Genomic DNA, 12,919 nt, shown 5'->3' on the forward strand with positions numbered 1-12,919 from the left:
AATTGTACAGAGTTCATTTCCATGACTCATAATAAGTTATATTTTTCAATGATATCACAATTATTTCGTATGACTCAAACATGAAGTTATTGTCAAAATCATTATGTTTTGACGATATGCCCATCCCACCCCGTTTCCATGTTGTCCGTTGAAAAAACTCTTTTGTCCACTATCCTAAGTTTATCTTTTGAAATGTCTTTAAACCGAAAATAAACTAAATTTGTCACGTGCTAACGTCAAATCACTACGGAGGACGTTTCCTACTCCTTTTCTAACAAAAATAGTAGACCACCTCGCTTAAAGATTCTTTTGAAAGGTTTGGTTTAAAGTTCATTTTAAATTTACGAAGAACTAATTTGGTTATCTCCTACATCAATTTTAACGTGGAAAATTAAAGTTCTAATAATGAAGTTTGAGTTACATACGTATATAAATAAGATATAGATGAACCCTGTTCATACACTCAAAAAGATATACATAAAGGGTAAAATACCTAATAATACTCCCCTAATACTGCTACAATATACCTAAACTAAAACTAAAGTTCAATTAAAAATGGTGTTTTAAAACTAAATGAAAACTTAGTTATAAAGTTTAAACTTGTGAAAAAAGTTAACTTAGTTTATAGTAAAACTTCTTTTGTTTAATAGCATATTCTCCAAAACCAAAAATTCAACATTCAATTGTTCTTTTTTATTTTTTTTTTTTATTATTAATTATTATTTTATTACACTTGAAAACGGGGTGGAGGGTGGATAGTTAGATAATTAAAAAAAAAAAGTTCTTTACAGAGTAGGTCACTAACCTCATAGAAGGGAGAATACTTCTATTCATCACCTCCTACACTCCCTTCTATCATCTCATAGAAAGGGGAATACTCCCTTCTATTACCTTATAGAAGGATTAGAAGGGATATATTTTGTTGTCAGTAATACTGAACCTTTACTTTTTTTTTCTAGGATCAGTTCAAACCCATCATCAAGTCATATGGATCTCTGTCCAAGAAGGAAAAACAAATATTAGTCCCAATTTCAAAGCCTCAACAAGTCAACACAATTACTCCCATTGAGAGAAAGGTTTGTCATCAAGATATAAAAAAAGAGTCATTCCTAGATCCCTAATACATTGCAATGCCAATGCAAGCAGTAAATAAACTATTAGGATAAGTGGGGGGGGGGTAATACATTATTAGATGATACACAAAGTACAAAGAAATACTTTTAGGAATCAGAAATATCAGAATGAAAAATCTGTGGTGATAGAAATAATTTCATGTATTATTACCTACCATTTACTACCCTCTTCCCTAATGCTAAATTGGCATATTTCAATTACGTAGGTAGAATGAATGAATAATTCACTTGTTTTTCACAGAATAAGTCAACACAGCTAAGCATTGTTGAGCTCATTACTCTTTCATCTTCACCAAAGAATGTAAGTAAATTTAATTCTCTACATTGTAGTCTAGTCACCTACTTAGTTCAAAACTTAAAATAATAATAATACCTAATTATAATTATAATTCAATCCTAAAGCTTCATCCCTGTCAAACATTACAGAAAAAGGACAACCCCACCACCAGCACTACCAGTACCAATACCTCAGTTAATCTGGATGATGATGTCATAACTTTGTCTCCGGATCTTGTACCATTCTCCATCCCTGAGGATTCTCAACTTACAAAAGAAGTAAGTAGGTACATACCTAATGTTAATGTAATCAGACTTTAAACACATCCTACTGTAACACTCTAATCTCTAATAGTACAATAAATATAACATCTCTTTCTGCAAAGTTCTAGCACTTTTGAAAAATAAAGTGTTGACAGATGTGGTTTTTTTTTCCAAACTTCAGTTCTAAAAATTGCTGAAAACCCAACATGAGCCTCATTCTATGGACTTTTTTGATAGGTAGAGATCCTGACTCTAATAGTACACTAAATATAACTTCTCTTTCTGCAAAGTTCTAGCACTTTTGAAAAATAAAGTTTTGACAAGATGTGGTTTTTTTTCCAAACTTCAGTTCTAAAAATTGCTGAAAACCCAACATGAGCCTCATTCTATTGACTTTTTTGATAGGTAGAGACCCTGAAACAGACCTCTGTTCTAAGTGTCATCAGGTCATCACGTTTGAACACTAAAATCTTAACATTTGTGAGCTTTTTCCAAACTTTTGCAATATCACTCATCTATTGGAAATATTTGTTTATATTTCAGAAGGAGGATAAGGTTTTAGCAGTTAGTACACTAAATATAACATCTCTTTCTGCAAAGTTCTAGCACTTTTGAAAAATAAAGTGTTGACAGATGTGGTTTTTTTTCCAAACTTCAGTTCTAAAAATTGCTGAAAACCCAACATGAGCCTCATTCTATGGACTTTTTTGATAGGTAGAGATCCTGAAACAGACCTCTGTTCTAAGTGTCATTGGGTTTGAACACTAAAATCCTAACATATGTGAGCTTTTTCCAAACTTTTGCAATATCACTCATCTATTGGAAACTTTTGTTTATATTTCAGAAGGAGGATAAGGTTTTAGCAGTTGTTACTTTGGATGAATCTCCCCCATGTGTAAGTATGAAGGGAGAGAAAGAAAAAAATACTAATTTTTTTCTAATCAAATTATTGAAAAGCCAGCCTAGTTAGTTTGGTCGGTAGCACATCTGCCTTTTAAGCGCCAGGCTGTGGGTTCAATTCCTGCCCGGGGCATATGTTATTTTATAAGGTTTGTTCTCCAAACGGCTGGCTTTTTCCTATCATGTTTTCCTTCTCTCTTCTATTTCGGGACGATAAGACCCTAGCAGTTACAGTTCCCTCTTAAAAAAATAGAATGTAATTAATTAGGGGGATTTAGTCCAATTAAACAAATTCTTTTGTACCAATTCCTTATGTTTATGGAGACTTTTCATTTCTACAGGATCAGATATATCCGTCCAACACAACAGACCCTTTGGAAGTTGTAATTACATTACCAGATTCACCTGGTGTTATAACAGTGGCTGACTCACCTCCTAATGTCATGGTAAGTACCCAACTTGAAATTAAATTGATCCAAAGGGCAAAGAAATCCTAGACCCTTGACAAATAGAGTGTGCCTGAAGGCATGTGATGTGTTCCAATCCACCCAACTCCCCTCTAATATCATCAGGGTAAGTCATGTACCAATAACCTGTCTAGAGTAGCCTAGTGGTCATCACCCTGGCCATTAACTTACTGGTCTGTATTCAATTCCTGTTGGCTTCTTGGAATAGAATAGAAAATAGTTATGAATTAGGATCTTAGAAGACAAATATTGACTTGGGAAGAACACCTTTGTAGTGTATGTTACTTGTAAAATTAATTAATAAATTGCATTGTGCTTGGAATTGAGGGTGCACTCAGGAAAAAAATAGATTAGTTACTCTCATTATCATCATCGTCATCACTTATTGTGCTTATTCCCCCTTTCTTTCAGGACTCGAAATCGGAATCAGAAAACAATTTTGAGGAACTAATCCAGCAGGTAATAATTATTCGCCATACCTACTTAAAAATACCTATTTGTATAACAGCCAAGGTTTTACCGACCTTTCGACGACAAGCTACCTACTCACATTAACCTATCCCGAGTGGGGCTGGGAAAAGCCAGTAGTTGATTTCCCAGATGGTCACCCATCCGGATACTAACCACGCGCAACGTTGATCCAATTGGATTCAACGTGCGAAATACCTATTTGTATAACAGCCAAAGTTTTACCGACCTTTCGACGACAAGCTACCTACTCGCGTTAACCTAGTCCGAGTGGGACTGGGAAAAGCCAGTAGTTGATTTCCCAGATGGTCACCCATCCGGATACTAACCACGCGCAACGTTGATCCAATTGGATTCAACGTGCTATCGCCGCGCCGCCTTGCTGACTGGATACAAATATTGAAATCCATAAAATTCCATTTTACTCATGTAATTTGTTAGACTGTGGGGTCAAAGAGAGTTGTCAGTCCTAAATCTAGCCAGCCTGAGCCTAGTTAGCTTCGTTGGTGGTATTTTATCCTGAACGGATAATGTTCGTTCTCGGAACGGCTGGCTTTCTCCTATCCTGTCTTCCTTCTCTTTTCGATTTCAGCAAAATGAACAAGATCTATTCCATGTTTTTTAACAGGTGATTCGTCTTATAGAGAAACATGAACCTAACGAGACCAATAAAACCAAGCTGATAGCCAAGGTGGTATCCTGAACGGATAATGTTCGTTCTCGGAACAGCTGGCTTTCTCCTATCCTGTCTTCCTTCTCTTTTCGATTTCAGCAGAATGAACAAGATATATTACCTATATTCTATTCCATGTTTTTTAACAGGTGATTCGTCTTATAGAGAAACATGAACCTAACGAGACCAATAAAACCAAGCTGATAGCCAAGGTGAATGCCAGAGTGGATAAAGTAGACAAGAATCTCATCTCAGAGGAGTTGAACACGTTTCTCAAAGCTTGCATAGAGGAGATTGAAAAGTCTGCTAGCTCGTTGTATGCTCAGTTGAAGAAGGTACGTATTTGACTATTGATTTTTTTATTATTATAGGTAATAATTTTTAAGGGGTAAAAAACCACCTCTTTCTTTGTAGGTAATGGATTTTGAGGCAAGGCTTCCACGATAGAAGCGGCATTGCTTTGATTCCCGCCGGGGGATTTTATCCTAAACGGATAAGGTTCGTTCTCGGAACGGCTGGCTTTCTCCTATCCTGTCTTCCTTCTCTCTTCGCTTTCGATACGATAATACCTATGACCTTAGCAGTTACAGTTCCCTCTATCAAACCTCTTAAAAAATAATTAAATAAAAATAGAGTGTGGAGACTTGGCCTTAATCAGGGCAATATTGCATACCTACGTGCTAGCGGGAGGTAATAACTTTCTCTTTTCTGAACTTTTATGTCGATAGATTTTGGATAAGCTGAAATGTCCCAGTAAGGCCGAAGCAGAGCCTGTTGCAGGAACAAGCAACAGTATTCCCAGTACTAGTACATTAACTAGCATTCCCAGTACCAGCACAGCAACTGTGAAGAAAGTCATCAAGCCCATCACCCTAGATACTGCCAGTATCAAACATTATGATCCTTAATCAGGGCAATATTGCATACCTACGTGCTAGCGGGAGGTAATAACTTTCTCTTTTCTGAACTTTTATGTCGATAGATTTTGGATAAGCTGAAATGTCCCAGTAAGGCCGAAGCAGAGCCTGTTGCAGGAACAAGCACCAGTATTCCCAGTACTAGTACATCAACTAGCATTCCCAGTACCAGCACAGCAACTGTGAAGAAAGTCATCAAGCCCATCACCCTAGATACTGCCAGTATCAAACATTATGATAAACAAAACTATGTTAAAGCCCTGGAGATATTTGAGCAAGTAAGTTATTAAGATATGATTCATATCACAAATCTATTACTCTTATTTAAATTTATCGGCATGATCTGTTTCCAAGTGTTTAATTATTATATTTATTATTATTTTAAGGGTTTAACATCAGTGTTTAACTGCTAAGGTCTTCAGTGACGACGAGGGGTTCACCTACCCTGGGTGTAATCTTCATCTCATAGAAAGTACGTATTAAATTCAACATTTCAAGTGATTGTAAAATCGATTGTTCTTTTCCAGGTCAACCCCTGCCGAACGCTGGAATCCGTATGCCAAGTTACCAACCGAGACAGCCCATTCAATATGTGCCCCTATCTCGTATGGCCTATCAGAATACTAAGACCTACTCTACCATACCTAAACTATCAGGTGTCACTATAACTCCTACCGGGTCCGCCAGTCAGGTTCCTAATTTGAAAAACGTCACCATCACCAAAAGTGGAGAGGTAAGTGAAGCAACCTTGTACTTTCCTTGTCCAAGATCACCAAAAATGCGGTTCACCAAAGATTGTGTTCTTCCAGTGCTGTGCGACCTGTATTTCTTTCTTGTCTACGTATCAATCAGGTCCTCGTGTGTCCATGTGACACTCGCATTTGTCATCCTGTGGAAACAGATTTAACAAACAGATTTAACAGATCGTGCCGATCGGCACGATCTGTTAAATCTGTTTCCAATCTGGTTGAGTGGAAACGCACCATTAGAAGTACAATAATTCTTCTCTGAAGTACTATACTCATAGTACACAGTCATATCAACCATAGGGAAGCTGGAAGAAAGTTGTATGTCTGTGGTATAAACTGCTTCTGGCCTTCCTGCTTTGCAACTAAAACGTCAGTTTTGTAATGTTTAAAGCACTCTTCTAGTAAGGTTCGAATCAAAGGCATGGATCGCGCGAACGACACGCAAGTGTTAAAGCGCCTAAGGGGGGGAAAAAAGGCATGGATCTTTATTTTATTTTATCTTTTCTTCCGAGCCTCCTACCCAAACTCCAAAGTACCTCGGTGATAGACTGGTAGAAGGCATGGATCTTTATTTTATTTTATCTTTTCTTCCGAGCCTCCTACCCAAACTCCAAAGTACCTCGGTGATAGACTGGTAGAGAATGCTTCAGTTGCCTCAGACTTCAACTTTATTTTGCCTAGAGGTTACCTAAATAGTCACGTCTTTCTCATAATCTGATCTTATTTCTCCTCTAATCTTATCTTATTTCTCTTCCCCCACAGCTTATCAGTTTAATAGAAAATACAGAGCCGGATCGATCCTTGTGCTCAGGCATAGTGACCAAGCTGAGAAACAGACTGGAGAAAGCCGAGAAGAAATATCTGTACTCGAATATATTCCTCGAGACGCTCACCTTCAGTATCAATGGCGTACTCAAAGATCCAAGTAAAATGTACGGGTTTATTCGAAAGGTAAGTAAAGTGCTCTTTAAAATGTCCTGAAAACAACCTAATTACTAATTATAATATGAGACAGATAAAGATATGGCCAAAGTGCGTTCTTTCACCTGCTTCTTAAGTAAGTACAAAAAAAAAACTATGAAAAAATAAATTGGGACGGTGGATACCTACAACAATATCAAGGCAGCCAAAGTTTGTCTATTTTTCAAGTTCATTGCTAGCCTCTGTGTTAAAGTGTTTATCTGGTCCTAATACTCCGGTAGCGTTGTTATCAGCAAGGATATAAGTAGGATACACTGATACCATCAAGGATTATTGACAGATTCAATTGACTTTAAATCGAACTTTCCTTTCAGACGTCTGACGAACTCAAGGCGAATATGAAATGTACGAACGCAGGCGACAAGGAAAACTCCAGTGCCAATCCGTCTGCTGAGAACCCAGGAGATAATGTCGATGAAGACGAAGGTCTGGATGAGAAAACCAAAGCACATATCAGGAAACTAGAAATAGCGCTGAAGAAAATCGGAAAAGAAATCAAGAAACTTGAAAACACCGATTGTTGGGGTTCAGATGAAGATGATGAGAATTCTGCTTACATCAAGGAAGACAGGTAAAGGCTATTTGCCGTTTGAAGGGGCAAAATGAATAAGAGCGCCGCAGGCGAATTTTTTTTCTTTGTCTACAATCTTCAAAAATCCAGTCTCACCGCAATCAAAATGCCACAAGCATTTTTTTTTTCTTTTCTTTATTTATTTACTTTTTCCCTACATACCCAAAATGAGATCGTTACCCACTTGAAATGGCCTCATTACCCAAATTTGGGTTGCGACCCATAGGTTGAGAACCACTGTTATAGACAATTTCTGGTGAACCAGAGACCCTCTTCACAACTTCCATCCTAGGATGCGTTCTTGTCATTTCGGGATGTTCCAGTAAGCACGCCCGTGTACCTTTTTATTTCCAGCAATGACATTATAGAGAAATACTGAGATGCAAGGGAACAAATGGCCTAATGGTCAAAAATTCCGACATTTGTAACAGCAATAACATGTCCTTTTCAGATACAAACGTCGCTACATGCAAATCTACAGCAAGATTTGTGAGCTGAGGAAGAGACGGGTTGATCTGGGTAGACCGACGCATAGCAAGGTCAAGTTTGAATGCACCGAGTATCCCGCTATCAATCGAACCATAGAGAAGTTCTATAATAAAACACACCAGTTCCCAGACTATGGTGACGTGCTCAGCCTCGTACAGAAAGTATCGGATAGTAGTGGCTTACATCTGAGCTCTGCGTTAGTGCAACATGTGGGTGAGTAGACTAGAGTACAGAGGAGAACTCTTTCGCCGTTCAGTATTTACTTTTTATAAAAATGGGTCCAATTGTCTGGCTGGGGGACGTTAAACAGGGAGTAAACCAGCTTAGTCTGCCTTTGGGATTTTAAATAGGGAGTATACCAGCCTGAACTTCCCTTGTTAAGAAAATAGCAAAGGTTGAGTGCGAAGGGCATCCACTCTTAAAAATTGAACCCAAAACCAAATGTCGGCCCAAAGCAATCATCCAGGTTAGGGCTGATTAAGAGGCTGACGAAAAACATCGACCCCGTCTGTACACGGGAAAAGGCGAAGAAAAAGAAGATGATTAAAGTGGGTCTTATCTCTATTCATTTCTTTCAGCTGAGAAAGCGTTCACCTCGTTCGGAGAAATCCTCAAACAACGTCGTATGGAAGATGACTACGATATCTTTATATCTAGACTTGGCATCGAACAAGATCCAGCTGTGGAAGATGAAGAACTATCCAAGAAACTCGAGGAAAATAGGAAATATTGGAGCAAAATTGATGAGGTAAGAAAGAGCAAGTTCCGTGTCCTTATTGGAAATTTAGAAAATTTCGGAAAATGGCGCTTGTGGTAACAGGGTGAGGCGCGCGGCAATTTCCTTTTTTGAAACGTCGATTAAAAAAAAAAAAATCTGTGATACTTTCTTGACTTCTGTTGATGGATTAGCATCAAGAAATGTTGGAAATTTAACTTTATGTTGTTTCGAACAGTACTCCATTCAAATGACGACCGCCATTCTCGATACAATGATGGAGGTGATTTCTGAAGTTTCTCTCTACTGTCTCCAACATTGCTATCGGTAGACGGCCTATTTCTGGCAGGATGTTGTGCTTCAATTCCTCAAGGGTCCTCGGACGATCTTTGTAAACTTCAGCCTTCAGGTAGCCCCATAAAACCCCGAGGACACCATAACGAAGACGAAACGCTCGCTGCACTGTTACTATTAGACTCATTTGAAAAATAACTTTCTATATAAAATGCTTTCTGTTGCTTTGATAAAACAATTTTGAGGACTGAACTAAATCGAAACATAAATTTCCATCTTTTTTTAATCTGAACTTGTCATAACTTGTCCCTCATGCTCCACGCGTCCTTCTGTTGGCCCCGGGGGGGTTGGGTGGACTAGTGGTAGTGCTGTCACAATTTAATCTTGTTATAATTGTTAACTTTATGTTGTTTCGAACAGTACTCCATTCAAATGAAGACCGCCATTCTCGATACAATGATGGAGGTGATTTCTGAAGTTTCTCTCTACTTTCTCCAACATTGCTACCGGTAAACGGCCTATTTCTGGCAGGATGTTGTGTTTCAATTCCTCAAGGGTCCTCGGACGATCTTTGTAAACTTCAGCCTTCAGGTAGCCCCATAAAACCCCGAGGACACCATAACGAAGACGAATGAACAAGATATATTATATTCTATTCCATGTTTTTTAACAGGTGATTCGTCTTATAGAGAAACATGAACCTAACGAGACCAATAAAACCAAGCTGATAGCCAAGGTGAATGCCAGAGTGGATAAAGTAGACAAGAATCTCATCTCAGAGGAGTTGAACACGTTTCTCAAAGCTTGCATAGAGGAGATTGAAAAGTCTGCTAGCTCGTTGTATGCTCAGTTGAAGAAGGTACGTATTTGACTATTGATTTTTTTATTATTATAGGTAATAATTTTTAAGGGGTAAAAAACCACCTCTTTCTTTGTAGGTAATGGATTTTGAGGCAAGGCTTCCACGATAGAAGCGGCATTGCTTTGATTCCCGCCGGGGGATTTTATCCTAAACGGATAAGGTTCGTTCTCGGAACGGCTGGCTTTCTCCTATCCTGTCTTCCTTCTCTCTTCGCTTTCGATACGATAATACCTATGACCTTAGCAGTTACAGTTCCCTCTATCAAACCTCTTAAAAAATAATTAAATAAAAATAGAGTGTGGAGACTTGGCCTTAATCAGTCGATCAACCATGTTTGGACACACCTTAACACAGCTCTTAGGCCATAGGCTATTGCACTATTAACAATATATTTATTATATTTATTATTATTTTAAGGGTTTAACATCAGTGTTTAACTGATAAAGTCTTCAGTGACGACGAGGGGTTCACCTACCCTGGGTGTAATCTTCATCTCATAGAAAGTACGTATTAAATTCAACATTTCAAGTGATAGAGCTTTGAGAGATCTCAGACAAATTAGTAAGAAGCCCAAGAAGAGGAGAACGACATCTAGTGTGTCTTCTAGGAGTAAAGGTCAACCAACAGCCACCAATGTGCCTTACAACATTCCCCCAGGATATGGTAAGTACACAACTACACATCCATATTAGCACTAAGTCTAAAGGTGTATCCACACTGCCTCGACAATATAGATTTACCTCGTCGTCGTCGATCAACCATGTTTGGACACACCTTAACACAGCTCTTAGGCCATAGGCTATTGCACTATTAACAATATATTTATTATATTTATTATTATTTTAAGGGTTTAACATCAGTGTTTAACTGATAAAGTCTTCAGTGACGACGAGGGGTTCACCTACCCTGGGTGTAATCTTCATCTCATAGAAAGTACGTATTAAATTCAACATTTCAAGTGATTGTAAAATCGATTGTTCTTTTCCAGGTCAACCCCTGCCGAACGCTGGAATCCGTATGCCAAGTTACCAACCGAGACAGCCCATTCAATATGTGCCCCTATCTCGTATGGCCTATCAGAATACTAAGACCTACTCTACCATACCTAAACTATCAGGTGTCACTATAACTCCTACCGGGTCCGCCAGTCAGGTTCCTAATTTGAAAAACGTCACCATCACCAAAAGTGGAGAGGTAAGTGAAGCAACCTTGTACTTTCCTTGTCCAAGATCACCAAAAATGCGGTTCACCAAAGATTGTGTTCTTCCAGTGCTGTGCGACCTGTATTTCTTTCTTGTCTACGTATCAATCAGGTCCTCGTGTGTCCATGTGACACTCGCATTTGTCATCCTCCGATAAACCCCATTTGACCATATGTTGTGCACAGCAACCTTGTGAGTAATTGGTATCCGAAGGGATGATTATCTGGACAAATCGTATGCTACATATTTTGTGCTACATTTGTCTTCGTGAGGATTAAATTCTAGCTATCAAATTAAATTCCTTGGCACACAAGAATCTCAGAAGAAAAATACCGTCAAGTGGTATGAGAAGTGATTTTTTGACATCCTAAAACTTTAGTTCTAAATAAATTAAATGAATTCTAGTTAAACCCCCATTTTTGTGAGTTGAAATAGACCGTGTTCATAGAAAATTAAATTTGTGTTCAACGTGGAACAGGATACTCGATCAAAAAAAGCTTTTCATTCATAAAAATCCTCTACTTTCAGATGCCAAGTTCCACATCGCATGGTTACCGAGGTAATATAGGACCTGCCAGTGCTAAATTTAGAACTCAACCAGGACCTGCTAGCAGACAAAGACCTATGGGACCCGCCAGTGCTACCATGAGACCAAATGTAGGACAAAGACCCATGGGACCTGCCAGTGCAACCATGAGACCAAATGTAGGACAAAGACCTCCAATGGGACCTGCCAGTGCAACCATGAGACCAAATGTAGGACAAACTGGTATGGGACCTGCTAGTTCCAAGTATCCTCAACAACCCAGGACCATATCTCAGCAGAATAGTGGCAAGAGTTTGATCAAAGGTAAGACAACCACTTTCCATCACCCTCCTCCCTCTTAAAATTGCTTAAGGGTCTCACAAAGTCTAGGGGCATTTAAGACCTCCCTGATTAAATATATTAAAGGCTCAAAGTCAAAGAAAAATTTAGTGGTTGGGTGGAAGAGCTCCCCCAAGAGAACCCTGCCACTTAAAATAAAGCCGTAAAAAAAGTTTACAAATGATAACTTGAATTTCAGGTGGAGTTCAGTTCGAGCGTAACTCGATTCACGCCACGCAGGCGGGCGGCGTCAATTTTAGTGGTTGGGTGGAAGAGCTCCTCCAAGAGAACCCTGCCACTTAAAATAAAGCCGTAAAAAAGTTTACAAATGATAACTTGAATTTCAGGTGGAGTTCAGTTCGAGCGTAACTCGATTCACGCCACGCAGGCGGGCGGCGTCAACACGTTGCGTAAAGAAAGCAACATTAACTCGAGACAAAGACTCGGGGGCGCCTTATACGAGCAGCAGATCAAAATGCAACACACTATACAGCAGGATCAGAGTTCCGGGGCCGGACAAGATAGAAAAGTCACTTCGAATGTGCAGAAAACTGTGATGAAAGATGGAAGACAGGTGATTCGGAAGGTGAAGAAAATTGTGACAACCAATGTTGAGGTAGAGGAGATTGTGTTTGACCCGGGCGAAGTTATTAACTTGGACTAAATACAGATTTAGTATTAGTATACTATACCTATACCAACGATGAAATTAAACATGCTTTGGACACGGGAAGTTGAGCCATAATAAATGCCGGTCTACTGAAGATTAGACACATACATGAAGAATTGGTATAAGTAGGGTCATCGGACTCATCGGCTATCTAAGCCGTCACTGCGACCTGATGGATTTTTTGTGACTTTCCCTAAATGAAGATTGGGACAGGGTAATAAATGTGAGGCTGTGAGTATAATAACTATCTAAGCCCTACGTCCGTCACTGCGACCTGATGGATTTTTTGTGACTTTCCCTAAATGAAGATTGGGACAGGGTAATAAATGTGAGGCTGTGAGTATAATAATAATAATAGTGCTTATTTATACTGCTCGCATAGAACTGAAAAGTCCCTTTACTCCAGCAGTAGGCTACTACTAT

The 12,919-nt window shown here is 38.9% G+C and overlaps 1 protein-coding gene and 1 long non-coding RNA gene across 2 annotated transcripts in view; one reads left to right on the forward strand and one right to left on the reverse strand.

Moving 5' to 3' along the window:
• Positions 1-12,919, forward strand: part of LOC103506975 (probable ATP-dependent helicase PF08_0048) — a 27,094-nt gene that overhangs the window by 1,661 nt on the left and 12,514 nt on the right. Inside the window, exons 3-13 of the mRNA XM_026821938.1 lie at positions 960-1,076; positions 1,375-1,434; positions 1,560-1,688; positions 2,518-2,568; positions 2,915-3,019; positions 3,452-3,499; positions 4,331-4,516; positions 5,164-5,376; positions 6,610-6,798; positions 7,143-7,399; positions 7,851-8,101. Coding sequence (XP_026677739.1) covers positions 960-1,076; positions 1,375-1,434; positions 1,560-1,688; positions 2,518-2,568; positions 2,915-3,019; positions 3,452-3,499; positions 4,331-4,516; positions 5,164-5,376; positions 6,610-6,798; positions 7,143-7,399; positions 7,851-8,101 — 1,606 coding nt within the window. The remainder of the gene's footprint in view (positions 1-959; positions 1,077-1,374; positions 1,435-1,559; positions 1,689-2,517; positions 2,569-2,914; positions 3,020-3,451; positions 3,500-4,330; positions 4,517-5,163; positions 5,377-6,609; positions 6,799-7,142; positions 7,400-7,850; positions 8,102-12,919) is intronic.
• On the reverse strand, positions 12,465-12,913 carry LOC113466489. The gene is made up of 2 exons (XR_003390874.1): positions 12,742-12,913; positions 12,465-12,635 (listed from the first exon to the last, which is right to left on the reverse strand). It is a non-coding gene; the product is annotated as an uncharacterized LOC113466489 (long non-coding RNA).

The sequence above is a fragment of the Diaphorina citri genome, unplaced genomic scaffold, assembly GCF_000475195.1.
Source record: "Diaphorina citri unplaced genomic scaffold, Diaci psyllid genome assembly version 1.1 scaffold278, whole genome shotgun sequence".
Lineage (NCBI taxonomy): Eukaryota > Metazoa > Arthropoda > Insecta > Hemiptera > Psyllidae > Diaphorina > Diaphorina citri.